Raw genomic sequence first — 13,338 nt, forward strand, 5'->3', positions numbered from 1 at the left:
TGTATTTTAATAATAAGATTTGTAAATACAATTTTCAACTAAATACAAGAGGTGCTTTGCTTTCCTTCTACTAAACTTACTTCTAAAGATAAATAATCAAACACTTTAACAAATTTTAAATTAGATGTGGTTTTTAGTTTTGGAGTGTTCATGAAATTCAAACATGATAAAATAAAATTTGGAATATTGCTATTGAAAATATTAAGCATGATAAATGGATAAATTTATTATATTTTATATTTTATAAATTTATTTAATTATTATTATCTAAATTATTTGTATAATTTGTTGAAAAATTATATATTTATGTATTATTTTAAGATAAATAATTTAATCTTGCAAACTTAGTATATTTTTAATTTATAAAAAAATTATTATGAATTGTGTAAAATTGTAAGTTTTTTAAAATTTATCATGGAATTTTATATAACTTAGTAAACAATATGTAATGAATATATAAAAAATATATAATTTTAACAATTATATAACTATATTTTACTATAAAAAATCATATAGATTATACCATTATATATTTTATTATTGATTTTGGTGTTATTTTTCAATTAGGGTTAAAAATACATTATTTAACTATATTATTACGACAGTATTTCAATTAATAACTAATAAAAATTTATTTGAAAATGTGGAACCCAGGTTGAAAATAGAAAGAAAAAAAAACTGAAGCATAATTATGTAACTGGGAAAGAATAATTAATATGATTATAGAGTGTTATAAATTAAATTTAAATTCAAAATTTTCTATTTAAATTAAAAATAGAGTTCCCAAATTATATCTTCATCTTTTTCAATTTTGACAAATTCTTACATAGATAATAAGAATATAACTATTGTGTTTTTCTTCAAAGAATATACACATAATAAAATTTTAATCTATATTTATATATATAAAGAGATTTTTCTTTTTGATATTTATTTATTTTTTATTTTTATCCTGTAAGTTATTGTTTTATTTAAATTAAACTGGTTTTTTAAATTTAATTATTTTTTAAAATTAAATAAATAAAAATAATTTACTAAATAAATAAAAATCACTTATGAAATAAATAAAAGTTGTCTATAATTAAATCGTAAAATTTATTTATATTTATTTTAATAATTATAATTTCATTATTTTTGTTATCATTATAAGTATGAGTTTTTACTATAATTATATATAATTGTATATAGTTTTTAATATTTAGTTGATAAATATGCAATTGTCATTTGATATTTTATTTTAATATTTAAATAATTATATTTTTTTACATTGAATAAAAGGTTTTAGTTATTGGTAACTAACAAAAGTATAATTATTCTGAGGATGATACAACATGTCAGATAAGAACTAAACATTATTATGCTTAACTGAGATTATTATTTTAATCTTCCAAAATAGTCAAGTTTTTTTTTTCATGTTATAGTTTATGCAATGGGAACTTAAAAGAAAGTGGGAAGGTTAAACTTCACTATTACCACTTATTATTGAGTAAACAGTTTTAGTTTTATTTCAGATGTAATTTGTAAATATCAACAAATCATTATGTAAAGTTATGAATATAAATTTAGATGTACCTACCTAGTTAAAAAAATAAATAAATATATTTACTAACTCTTAATAATTATACTTGTATCACTATTATCTATTTTCATAATAATTTATGCATTGCTCCATCAAAATATATACTTGATTTAACACCATCCTGATAGGTATGATATTATAGACACTCTCATTATTTTTTTTATTAATTAAAGTTGAAAATATAGGTCAATATTACACACAAAATTCAAAAATGATAAAGGAGAAAAACAAATATAGTAAAATTTGAATCTTTTTCAGTAGAATTTCTAAACGAATCAATCCTATCATGTCTAAAAGTAAGCTTACTTATTAAAACATCATTTTCCTTACTAATAAAGGATTACTCATACCTAAAAGTCCTTAACTTTTTAAGGTAAATATACCAAGAAATATCTCTAACTTAACTAAGGGGTATAAAGTATATTAATTCATGGTTAAGACAAGTATAGTAATTCAAAGAACAGAAAAAATTCTTTGGTTTCACGTCAGAGGCACCCAAAATCGACTTTGATATATATGAGTGTAGGGAGATTCAACACACATAAATCTTCACACGGGTAAGATATTGTTCGCTTGCTTTTGATACTATACTCCAAAAGATTTATGTGGAACTTTGTTTGTATATTAACAATCATCCCCTCAAACAAAAGACTATGGTTCTCCACTTCCCCTACAACAAGAGTCTTTTCTTGTATGTTTATATGAAGTCAATCTTGTATGTTTTTATCTTTATTAATTTAGGAACCACTTAAAAAATTATTTCTTACTTCAATTTTGAAAGTAAAAATAGTAATGTTTATATGAAAATTATATATAAATATAAAAGTCCATTATAATAATTATACACTCAAAATCAATTTTGAAAACAAGTTTCCAAACAACATTTATATGAAAATCACATTCATATTTTATGTTGTTCAAACAAAATCACTTTTAAATCACTTTCATTCAAAATCAATTTTACAAATTCACATCAATTAAAATTAATCAATTCGTCCAATTCATATCCAAACACACCCTAAAACATACCTAGAACATACTTCAATAATCGAATAATCATGTTTGAAAAGAGGCAAAGAAAAATGAATAGTTGCACAAGGGAAGAAACTAAAAGATAACCACCAAAAAACTAAAAGGGAAGAAACTTTAGTTCAGATAAAAAGGAGAAATGAAGAACAATAGACCCTTGGCCAAGACAAACATGATAGGAATCCTATTGAGACAAGAGAACTATAAATAAAAATAAATAAATCTAGACACAACCAATCGAATGTTCAGTGCAGGTCCAATACTATTGGTTTAAACAGTCAATATGAAAAGATCGCACAAGTGGTTAAGTTAAATTTTCAAAAAGAAAAGCCAATCATTTATGATTTTGCAGCATCACCAATCAATGCATTGAGTTTCCCAACACATCTTTGAATTCTCAGACATGAAAACTGAACAATATTTCATTGGGTGGGACCATTGACGCTCAACGTGCCTATTTCACACACTCCATGTTTTACAATTTTGCCCTAAAAGAGTCATATCAGATTTGGTAACGGGTGACATGTTATCTTCTTTTATTAGAAAACCTTCAGAGCAAAAAGCACTATTTCTCCCCCAATTAATTCTAACCAAACATGCCACTCATACTGCCAACAACACAATTCATACTTGTCTAAATACTACAACTTTGATAGAGCTTATGATTAACATCTCAAGAATACAACACTTCTTTTAAAATGGTAAACTATTGTACAGCCCATGTAACAAGGTGTTCACCAGATACACTTACTTGGATCCACAACAGTACCTTGTCATGCAGAAATTACATATTCCATCAATTCTTTTCTAAATCACAACATAACATAACTACCAGTATATATTTAGACTGAAAACTCAATCGTTATTTTAGCTCAAAAGTCTGGGATCATCTAGCTTAATCTCACATATTCTTCCGTGAAAACCTTTTTTGTTGCATGTTGTGCTTTATCTCCCATCCATGAGAATTTTACACTTATGTGACAGTTTTTCTCCACACAAAACCCCTTTTCTTTCTTTTATTTTAACTTTATCCATCTCTTCTTTCTTTTTCTTTTTTTTTTTTCACTTTAGCAATCTCTATTTCACTCTTGACTTGAGACCAGCTCATCTTTTGTGCTGCTTAAGCTTGTGTAACAGGAAGAGGAATCCACATTAGAAGTGCCAAACATCAGTCTCTATTGATGGATGGACCATACCAAGTTTGAATTGAGCAATGAACACAGAAATTTAAGGCTAACAGCTTTAGCCATCAGAAGGTAATGACATGTCATCTCATTTGGTTCACCTGTGGTATGTGCCATGTGATTTGAAGAACTGATAATCTGGGTGATTCACTTGAAGCTGCCGTAACCAGTTATCTGCGTCCTGCAAGAGAGAATTTGCTAGTTGACTCTCTCTAACTCCATTTTGTGTCCATATAGACCCCTTTAACTTGTAGGAAGCCATTGCAAAAGTTGGTAAGGAAATCTTTGGTACACCATCCACGTGATTTGGATAAACCAAAATTGGACCCTGGGTACCTCCATTTCCTGCACAAATCAAAAGAAAATTAATACACATTGAAGGTAAAGTTATAAAACTCTAATTACCTTTACCTTTTTTGTAATAAAGCATTACTTGCATGAAAAAGTTTATAAAATCAATCACCAAGTGAAGTAATCTATTACTAGAATAATTTTTCAGAGAGGCATGCTTCTAACAAATTATTCCTTATCAAAGATGAAAGATGAGGAAATGCACTAATGCAGAACATTTGCACTAAATGCACTAATGTAGTTCTTCCCTTTGTTCCTTTTCTTCCTGCTCTCACATTCCTCATAGTCTTAAACTTATTTGATTCCTTGTATGCTTAATGTGTTTGTCTTAATATATGTGACTTTTGATTATTACTTTTGAATTAGCCTTTAATTTTGAAATCTTTAGCATTTATAATCTACATCTAAACTTTTAGACATGCTGCTATGTGCCAGTGTTTGGGATTGAAAAACTCTTTAGATGCGTATTTCATATTTGATTCTCTAAAGGAATATTTTGTTTTCATAATCTTACGTTCTTGAGATTTTGTAAACAGGTAAAGAAGAAATAAGTTTAATATGAAAGTACATCTAATAACAATGAGGCCAAATGTTGACGAATCTTGGCATTAAAATGCATGAGTAAATCTAACAATGACATGTACATTAGATAGCTGCATTACAATAAGTAAGAACTACAATGCCACTGCAGATCAAACATAAGGTTAAAGTTCCATGATTACCTGTCAAGGGTGTATGCAGTGTATGGTATGTAAGAAAGCATGCATCTAAATCTTTTAATGTTGGACCAGTGGGTATTCGATATATAGGATACCTGAAAGATGCATAAAAAATGTTAGATAGTAGAAAATGCAGCAATAGTTACTAAAGCAAAAAAATCAAGTTGTTCTCACCATGCTACAGACATCCAACTAACTGGCAATAAATCACAACTTCTCAGTGACTTGAGGCTAGGATAGTGCCGTGCAAGATCAAGTATCTGTCCAAATAAAATAAAAAACATATAAGATGGATTGTTTAAATTAACAGCAAAAAAGCCACACATTAATAGAAACCAGTACTAACCTTGTCAGTCAATGGTTCACGACTATAAGGAGGATCGTGATCAAAATACTCAAAAAGAAGATCTTGAGAATTCCCAGTTTCACTATCATCGCTAGAAAATCCCTCTTGCATTCTATTGCGCTTATCATGTACAGATAGCCTGCTCATTTGAATCGAAACGTCACCTTTATGATATTGACCATTTCCTTGCGCTACAAAAAGTTCAGTCCTTTTTCCAAATTCACTGTCACTGCTTCCATCACTGCTTGAATCTCTGTAATAATCACCATCGCTGTCTTCACTGGTGTACCTGATGACAAAAAAAAAAGGAGACATGGTATGGTTACACACAAAAGCGCAGTAGTGCATTCTTCAGAAAAACATACAATAAGACATGAAGCAATGTATTGTTGGCATACTATTGACAACATACAGGAATCAGTCGCCAGAAATAAAGAAAGAATCCAAGTTAAAAAGAAGTTCCTAATAATTGAGATGAGAAATTGTTAATACCTTGACTTAGTATTTGACTTCCTGTCTGATTGACCATATAGCTGAATAGCCGACAAATAAGGAACATAGTATTGGACAACAGATTGTCTTTGATCAAGTACCAGAGGGACTCCTGCTCCATATACACTCCACTCCTTAAACGATTCCCAGAGATCATTTAGGGCAAAGTAAGATTGATACTCTACATCACAAGTCTTCCAACCTCTCATTGTTGTCTACACCCACAACATAACAAAACCAAGTCCAGAGTAAGTAAGCTGAGTGAAAAAGGAGTGAAATTCATCAATCTTATGCCTAAAGCTGGTAAAATATTTCTGCAAGATTTAGCATTCCATCAACTGTAAGTTAGATACGAACAGAAAAAAAGACCAAAAAACATGTGTTTGATTAGCTGTTAAGGTTGAATCATCCAAGATTACATTTATATACATCAGCCAACATGATAACGTTCACATATTTCACATATTTCGTTCATTCTGACAAACTGACTCTTGGTCCAGAATTGATATTCTGAATCAACTTTTGCATTCGATTAAAAATCTACAGAGTTTTACTACTAACTTGTTTTGAGAATAAAAACACTCAAACATAAATCAGTTTACTTCAAACTCAATTTTAACCAAAATCAATTTGGCAATTTCACACTCAAAAATAAACTAAGTGGATATTGTTGTACTCTCCAAGTCCAGTAAAGTAAAAATCATCACTCAGAAGATAACTCAACTCCATAATTGCATAAAGGAAAAGACGCATAATGGACAAGATGAGATCAACCTTAGCTAAATATTGAGCTGGGACTAAAGGAGTTGTGGACCCCAGAAACCGATCAATGTTGCTAGCAGACTCTACAGAAGAGCAAGAAGATGGTTTGCTCAACAAGTATGAAGACTCGTTGGGATTCCCATTCTCAGAAGCAATAAGTTCCCTCTCTGAAATTGAATCAGCACTCTCAGTTTCACCACCCCTCTCTCTTTGTACCAGTTTACGCTGATTCTGGTTCTTCCTTGCCTTCACCGGAATGTAAAAGTGATCATCACCACGAACACCTCCAAATTGCAAAGCCGTCCCCAACATTTTCCACCACTCTCAACAAAGTAACTTTTCAAAAAAACAAAAAAAAAATAAGGGAAATATTGTATTATCAAGAAAAGAAGAAGAATACCAGACCCAGACTGAAAAAAGACTAGTCTTTTTTTATTTTTCCAATGAAGGACCAAAAAACCAAAGAAAATTCAGAAGCCGGTCAATACTCTGAGTTTCTTTCTAGACTCTACACACACACAGACAGATGCTTTGAGCAAAAAGAGGATCAATACATGGGAACAGTGGTTATTTTCTGGGAGTTTCTCAGCAACCAAACACCAATAAGGAATAAAAAGATAACAATAATGAAGTTCTGATGAGAATCTGAAGATGACAGAAACCCAGAAGAGAGTTGGCGTGAAGAAAAAGAGGATCAAAGAATGTGCGAAAGGGAAGAGAGGGAGGGTACCTTGATTGATTGGATGAGAGAAAGTAGAATGAATTTGAAGGAATATATGCGTGAAGTAATGAACAGAGACAGAGAGAGGGAGAAGAAAAGTTTCTTCTTGAACCACAGTGGAACAGAGAAGAATGGGCTTATAGAAACTTGGTGCCACCATGAGGGAGAATATCATGTGCTGAATTTGGTGGGGTTAGGAGCATGATTATTGTGGAAAATACATATTAATAAAAACACTTTGATAAACATAGGAATTAGTTGAGAAATTGGTAGATATGATATCCTAGTATGCAACTGTTAGCATTTGGTTTGTATAGTAACTAAATAGGTTTCTTTCTTTTTTTCATCTTTTGTCTATTAGTAATACTTTCTTTTAATTGTTTAAATAAATAGCATATATATTTATAAAATAATGGTAAATAAAGTCTTAAGTCCTCTTAATTTTGAATTTTATTATTTTTATTTATTAGACATTTAATTTTTTGTATTTTTTAATTAAATTTTTGTTGTTTAATTTTCCATTAATTAAGTAATGTGATTATTATTTTAATCTATTATATTATTTTTTTCTTTAGGTGTTAAAAAAGTGAAAATTTCTAATTAATAAAATAATATTATGATCTGACTTTTACAATAATAAATAATAATTATTTTATCTATTAAAAAATTAAACAGGATTAAAAAGTATAAAAATTTAATAGAAACTAATTGAGAATACACAAATTTATAATAGATTTAAAATTTAATTAAATCCAAAAATAATGTATATTTTTATTCAATTATAAGTTATTGCATGTAATAAATTATTTTTTATTTAATCAAGAATAAAATAAACACAGAAAGATCTAAAATTAGAAATTTTTTTATATAATCAATAAATTTGAAATAAATAAGTTATTGTTTCTAAAATTGTTAACATCTATTAATTTTATTAATTTTATTAATTTTTCTGTGCATATGGGTATTTTTATAATTTTTTAGTTTTTCAATAATTTGAAAACTTTGTAATATTTTAATATTTGTATTTTATAAAAAATCAAAAGGGAAAAACAAGAAAAAAAAAGGCCAAATGTTTGAGACTAAAATTCTCATCCTTGTTTCATTCATGCAATGTGATCAACCAGGATTGAATGCAGAAACAAAATGAATGACATGTATACAAGAATTCATATTTGAACTGTGATTGGTTGAAATTATGTTCTATTTCTGAGTAAAATTAATTGGTTTTAAAATCAAATTTGACAAAGCAAAAACCAAGTCACTTATTTAGGACACTTTTGTATTGTTGTAATATGTTTTTATTGTTTTGAAATGTTATTCTTAAAAGTATATTAGTATTTGATTTGGTATAGTGTTGTTTAAATTATTGGTAGTTTTTTATTTAATATAACACATAATTTAGAACAAATAAGTGATTTATTTATATAACACATTTTGTATTTCTTTTTTGAAATACTATTTTGTTTTCCTAATCAAATATAATATATTGATAATATCATTTTACAAATTTGATAAAACCAATGAAATTGATTATTTTATTGATATGTATCACGACCGAAAGGAGTAACATTTTATAGTATTTGAATACCATTGTTTAAAAATTATTTTATCTTTGAAAAGTTTTTTATTAAATAAAATACACAGTTTAAAATGTGTTAAAAACATATTTCTCCTAGAAATGCACAAGATATTCATTTTCTGTTATTAAACAAATATTAACATTGATCTAAATATGAAAATAAACCAAAAAATTAATATTCGTGAAATATATTGAAAGAATTAAAAGATTTTACAAGAACATTTAATGAATAAGGTTTTGGTTGGGTTGGTCAGGAAAAGCAATGCAATTGACACGTGCAGAGGATGAGTAGGTGGGACACGTGCGAAATATACATCTCTTCATGCCTGCCACTCACTTTTACAGTAAACCTCCATTTGTTGTTTTACATTGTCAGTTATTTCAACCACAATTATTACAAAATCTCTATTTTAAATCATATTTATTATGACTTTAACAACAAAAATCTACTGCTAAATGCATAAAACTGACAATCAGAAATAGTTTTACATGATTTCGATATAAATATTATAATAATTAATCTCAAAATTATTAGTGATTAACTTAAACACTAATTTATTTAGTAAATTAAAATATAATTTATAAACTAATTATAATTATTTATTTATAATTATTATTATTTTAAAAATTAATAAATTTTAGTTTATAAATTAGTATTTAAATTAATTATTATTATAAATTCACCGATTTACTTTTGATACCATCCAAAAGACCTTCTCCCAGTGGAGGTATATATAAATTCATGTTCCTCTCTTGTTTTATCCTATGTGAGACTTTATTTGTATCCAATACTTTTACCGTAAAATTGAAAACTATTTAATAGAGCTGTCAAAACGGGTCACCCGGCTCGACCCGGCCCGGCTCACCACGGGTTGGCCACTTAGTGAGTCAATCCAACCCGGCTCATTTATTAGTGAGCCAGAAAAATTCGAACTCGATCCGACCCACCACGGGTTGGTGGGTAAACCGGTTGGCTCATTGACTCACTTAATTACAATTTTTTTTAAATAAAAAAATTACAAACTTTTTATAATTCAAATCTAAACAAATTTCACTCCTAAGGTGTTTAATTAATTTTGAAAATAAGGAACTTAAATAATTTTTTATAGCAAAAAATAATAATAAATATTTTTTTATAAAATTAAAATTAATTTAATAAAATAAAATTAGGTAGGTGGGTTGGTGGACCAATCCGGTCCACCACGGGTTCAACCCACATGAGCCGGGTTTAAATAAACCGTGTTGAAATCTGACCCGCATAAAAAAAATACAATTTTTTCAAACTCAATCGAGTTCAAACCTATTGTGTGCTGGATTGGCCCGCGAGTTATGACCCTGACCCATTTTGACAGCTCTACCCATTTTGACAGCTCTAGTATTTAAAGATTATTTTTATATTCTCTAGTAATTATAGTGTATTAGTGTATTATTGTTATACATAAAAAAGTATTAAATCAGTAACATTATAATATTATATTGTGAATATGAGTGATGTCTAAATTTTTACTTTTTAACTAAGCAAAGCTCCCTACCTCCAAAAGTTAAAATGTATTTATTATCGTGATATTTTATATTGAAAGTACAATTGCTACTTTGAGTCTTGATTATGCTTGTTAAATCACATTCACATCACTCAATTTTTAAAATTTTTAAAAAGAATGAATCACTAAAATTTTAAAAAGAATGAATGCAAAGACAAGTTCTAAAAAAATTTAGACGAGGGAGTTTAAAATAGATTACCAATGTATTATTTTAAAATGTTGAGATATTATAAAATTAATTTATTATCTATTTATATAAAAATTTTATCTTTTTAAGTTTTGTTTTCTTTAATTTCTTTACAGTACCTCATAAATACATTCATATTTTTTTAGTTTTAATTTTAAATTTTTTTAAAATAATTAAGTTTATGTCAAAATTAATCGATCAAATTTTCTGTCAAAATAAGTATTTTTTTTTACTAAGAAACTTGTCATTTTTGTATTATTTTATGTGAGATTTAAATTATTATTAAATGTGTCATCTAATTGATAAAAAATAAGTTTTTAATTATGTGAAGATCTAAAAACTAATAGAAATAATAGTGATTTTTTACGAGTTTTATTATTTAAAAAACTCATTATTTTTTAGAAATTACTTTTGTAAAGTTTTTTGTTTCTTTATTTATTTGTTTCGATTTATCATTTTATCGAGCTATTCTTATATATTCAATCAAATTCTTCATTTGAGTAAGTGAATTTTATGTCTCTTTCTTAGGTTTGTATGTTTCTCTTTTACATGTAATTTTTCTTTTATTGCATTTGTCTTATGATTTATCAATGAGAATCTTTATTCATCAGTAATCATGGTCTAATCATTGTTATGATGTTTCTATGTGTAGATAGAACATCTAGTGGGACTGAAGGAGTCTTGATATTTTAGAGCAGTTAGAGTTGTTATATCATGTAATAAGGGAATCTAATTTTTACTCTTATATGTTTGTTCTACGGTGAATTTTGGTGTGGGTACTAAATTATTGCTTTTAGTTTATATGTTTAATAGTTGTAGATAGTGAAATTAAATGTTTTAATTCAATTACATGCTTATAATGGTTTGAGATTGTGAGCTTTCTATATATATATATATATATATATATATATATATATATATATATATATGTATGTATGTATGTATCGATGAATGTGGTTTAAAGATTGAATTAGTATAATTGTAATTTTTGGCTTGGATTATGTTTGTTAATCTGAAATTGGTGTGTTTATGATTTGTATGAAGCTTAAGAGTGAGATTTGGTATGATTAAAACTATCATTTTGCAAAGATTTTGTTATCTGTATTATGTAGAGTCGCTGAGTGAGGTTGTCCATCACAAAGTTAGAGAACTCACTCAATTGATGGTTATTGGGTAAGTGTATTCTCGCTAAGCGGCACAAAGTATATGAACTTATTGGCTTTGTGGTTGCTAGGCAAGAGTATTATCGCTGAGCGATGTCCAAGACAAAGAACTCACTGACTTGATTGTCGTTGGGTGTCATCTATAATTGTTAGACGAAATTCTTCAAATTAAATCTTGGTAGCTTCACGGGTGCTCTCGCTGGGCATGGAAGACTAGCATTAAGCGAAAATAATTGGAATTTTCTAAAGAGTTTTAATCATTAGGCAAGTCATGAACTAGTTAAGCAAGGTTGAGTTGTTTTAATGAGATCTTTATAGGATTTTAAGAATGTTTAGTTGTTAATTAATATTTTAAGAATGTTTATCTATTTGTATGGAAATGTATGAGTTTTGATAATGTTATATGCTCAAATCCAAGGAGGATATTAGGCATATACTTCTTTAAGATATGTATTGAAGTATGGATTCGGGAACGAAGATTATCTTGATACTCTGCTAATTATTCAGACTCATCTAGAAAAGAATGAGTTAGGTGGTAAGAGTAATAGGAAGTCCTAATATAAGAACAATTTCATGGTTCTTATGATGGGGGGAGTACTAATATTGTGTGTGGTAGAGCAGTAGGGCCACCATAGATGTAAAATCTCTAAGAATCTAACATTGATACATATTATCTAGATAATTTAGTCTAGAAAAGTCTTTTGATGCATGGCATGTGATGTGATATCTATTTAAACTGTATAATACTACTTTATGATAAAATTTGTGTATGATGTTTGTTTTTATAAATTAGCTTATCATCTTGTGTTTTGTTGGTTTTTGTTGTATGTATTTTCTTTCTTTACAATGAATAACATATGAGGAAATACATGTTGATCTAGCTTATTAAGGAAATGTCGAAATGAATTGATTTCTTTTAGTTCAATAGGTTATTGACTTGCTGTTTTGGTCCAATATATTATTGGTATTGTTAATAATGAGTCAATTCAGGTTGATCTGTTACCAAAAAAAAATATTACAGACTAGAAAATTAGCTTGTAAATTTTTTTTTAGTTTTTAGTTTTTAATATATATTAAAATTATATCTAATCATATAAATAATTTTTAAAATTTTAATTTATTAATTAATATTTTTAATTGAATAAATTAAAATTATCACATATACATAATAAATTACTTTATTATAATTAATAAATTAGAATTTAATTTATAAGTGTTAATTTATATTCTTGGAAAAATATAATATATAAAATGTTAATATTTTAAATTGTTTTTACTTTAAGAAAAAAATGAATCATCAATTAATTCATTTCATCTCATCTTTTAATCGATAATTTGACATGTTAGATAAAGTGAATTAAAATTGTTGGATTAAAATTTTTAACCCGTTGTAGAAGCTAGTAATTGGCATGAACCGTGACACAGTTTACCCTCTTATTTCATTGCTATAATTGTGTTAGTTTAAATAAGACTGTTTCTTATAAAGAAAAAATTTCGCATTAAAAAATGTTATTGTAATTATATTTGTGAGAAAAAAAAATTGAACTAAAAGTGGAAAAGAACATCCTCATCATTGAAAGCATGGAAACTTAATAGTGTCGATTACGAATTGGTCCACATCGTTTCAGCCATGAATATGATATATCATTCCATACACGGTGTCTATTCATTGCATTAAATCACTT

General features: G+C 27.3%; 1 protein-coding gene across 1 annotated transcript; it reads right to left on the minus strand.

Moving 5' to 3' along the window:
- Positions 1 to 3,214: 3,214 nt before the first annotated feature.
- LOC124824352 (uncharacterized) lies at positions 3,215 to 7,350 on the minus strand. The gene is made up of 7 exons (XM_047296781.2): positions 7,193 to 7,350; positions 6,475 to 6,798; positions 5,701 to 5,915; positions 5,209 to 5,497; positions 5,037 to 5,122; positions 4,866 to 4,957; positions 3,215 to 4,137 (listed from the first exon to the last, which is right to left on the minus strand). The coding sequence occupies exons 2-7, from the start codon at positions 6,772 to 6,774 to the stop codon at positions 3,890 to 3,892; spliced, it is 1,230 nt and encodes a 409-aa protein (XP_047152737.2). The 5' UTR covers positions 6,775 to 6,798; positions 7,193 to 7,350; the 3' UTR covers positions 3,215 to 3,889.
- Positions 7,351 to 13,338: the final 5,988 nt, after the last annotated feature.

Source organism: Vigna umbellata, chromosome 4 (genome assembly GCF_029865625.1).
Source record: "Vigna umbellata cultivar VRB3 chromosome 4, Vumbellata_1.0, whole genome shotgun sequence".
NCBI classification, from domain to species: domain Eukaryota; kingdom Viridiplantae; phylum Streptophyta; class Magnoliopsida; order Fabales; family Fabaceae; genus Vigna; species Vigna umbellata.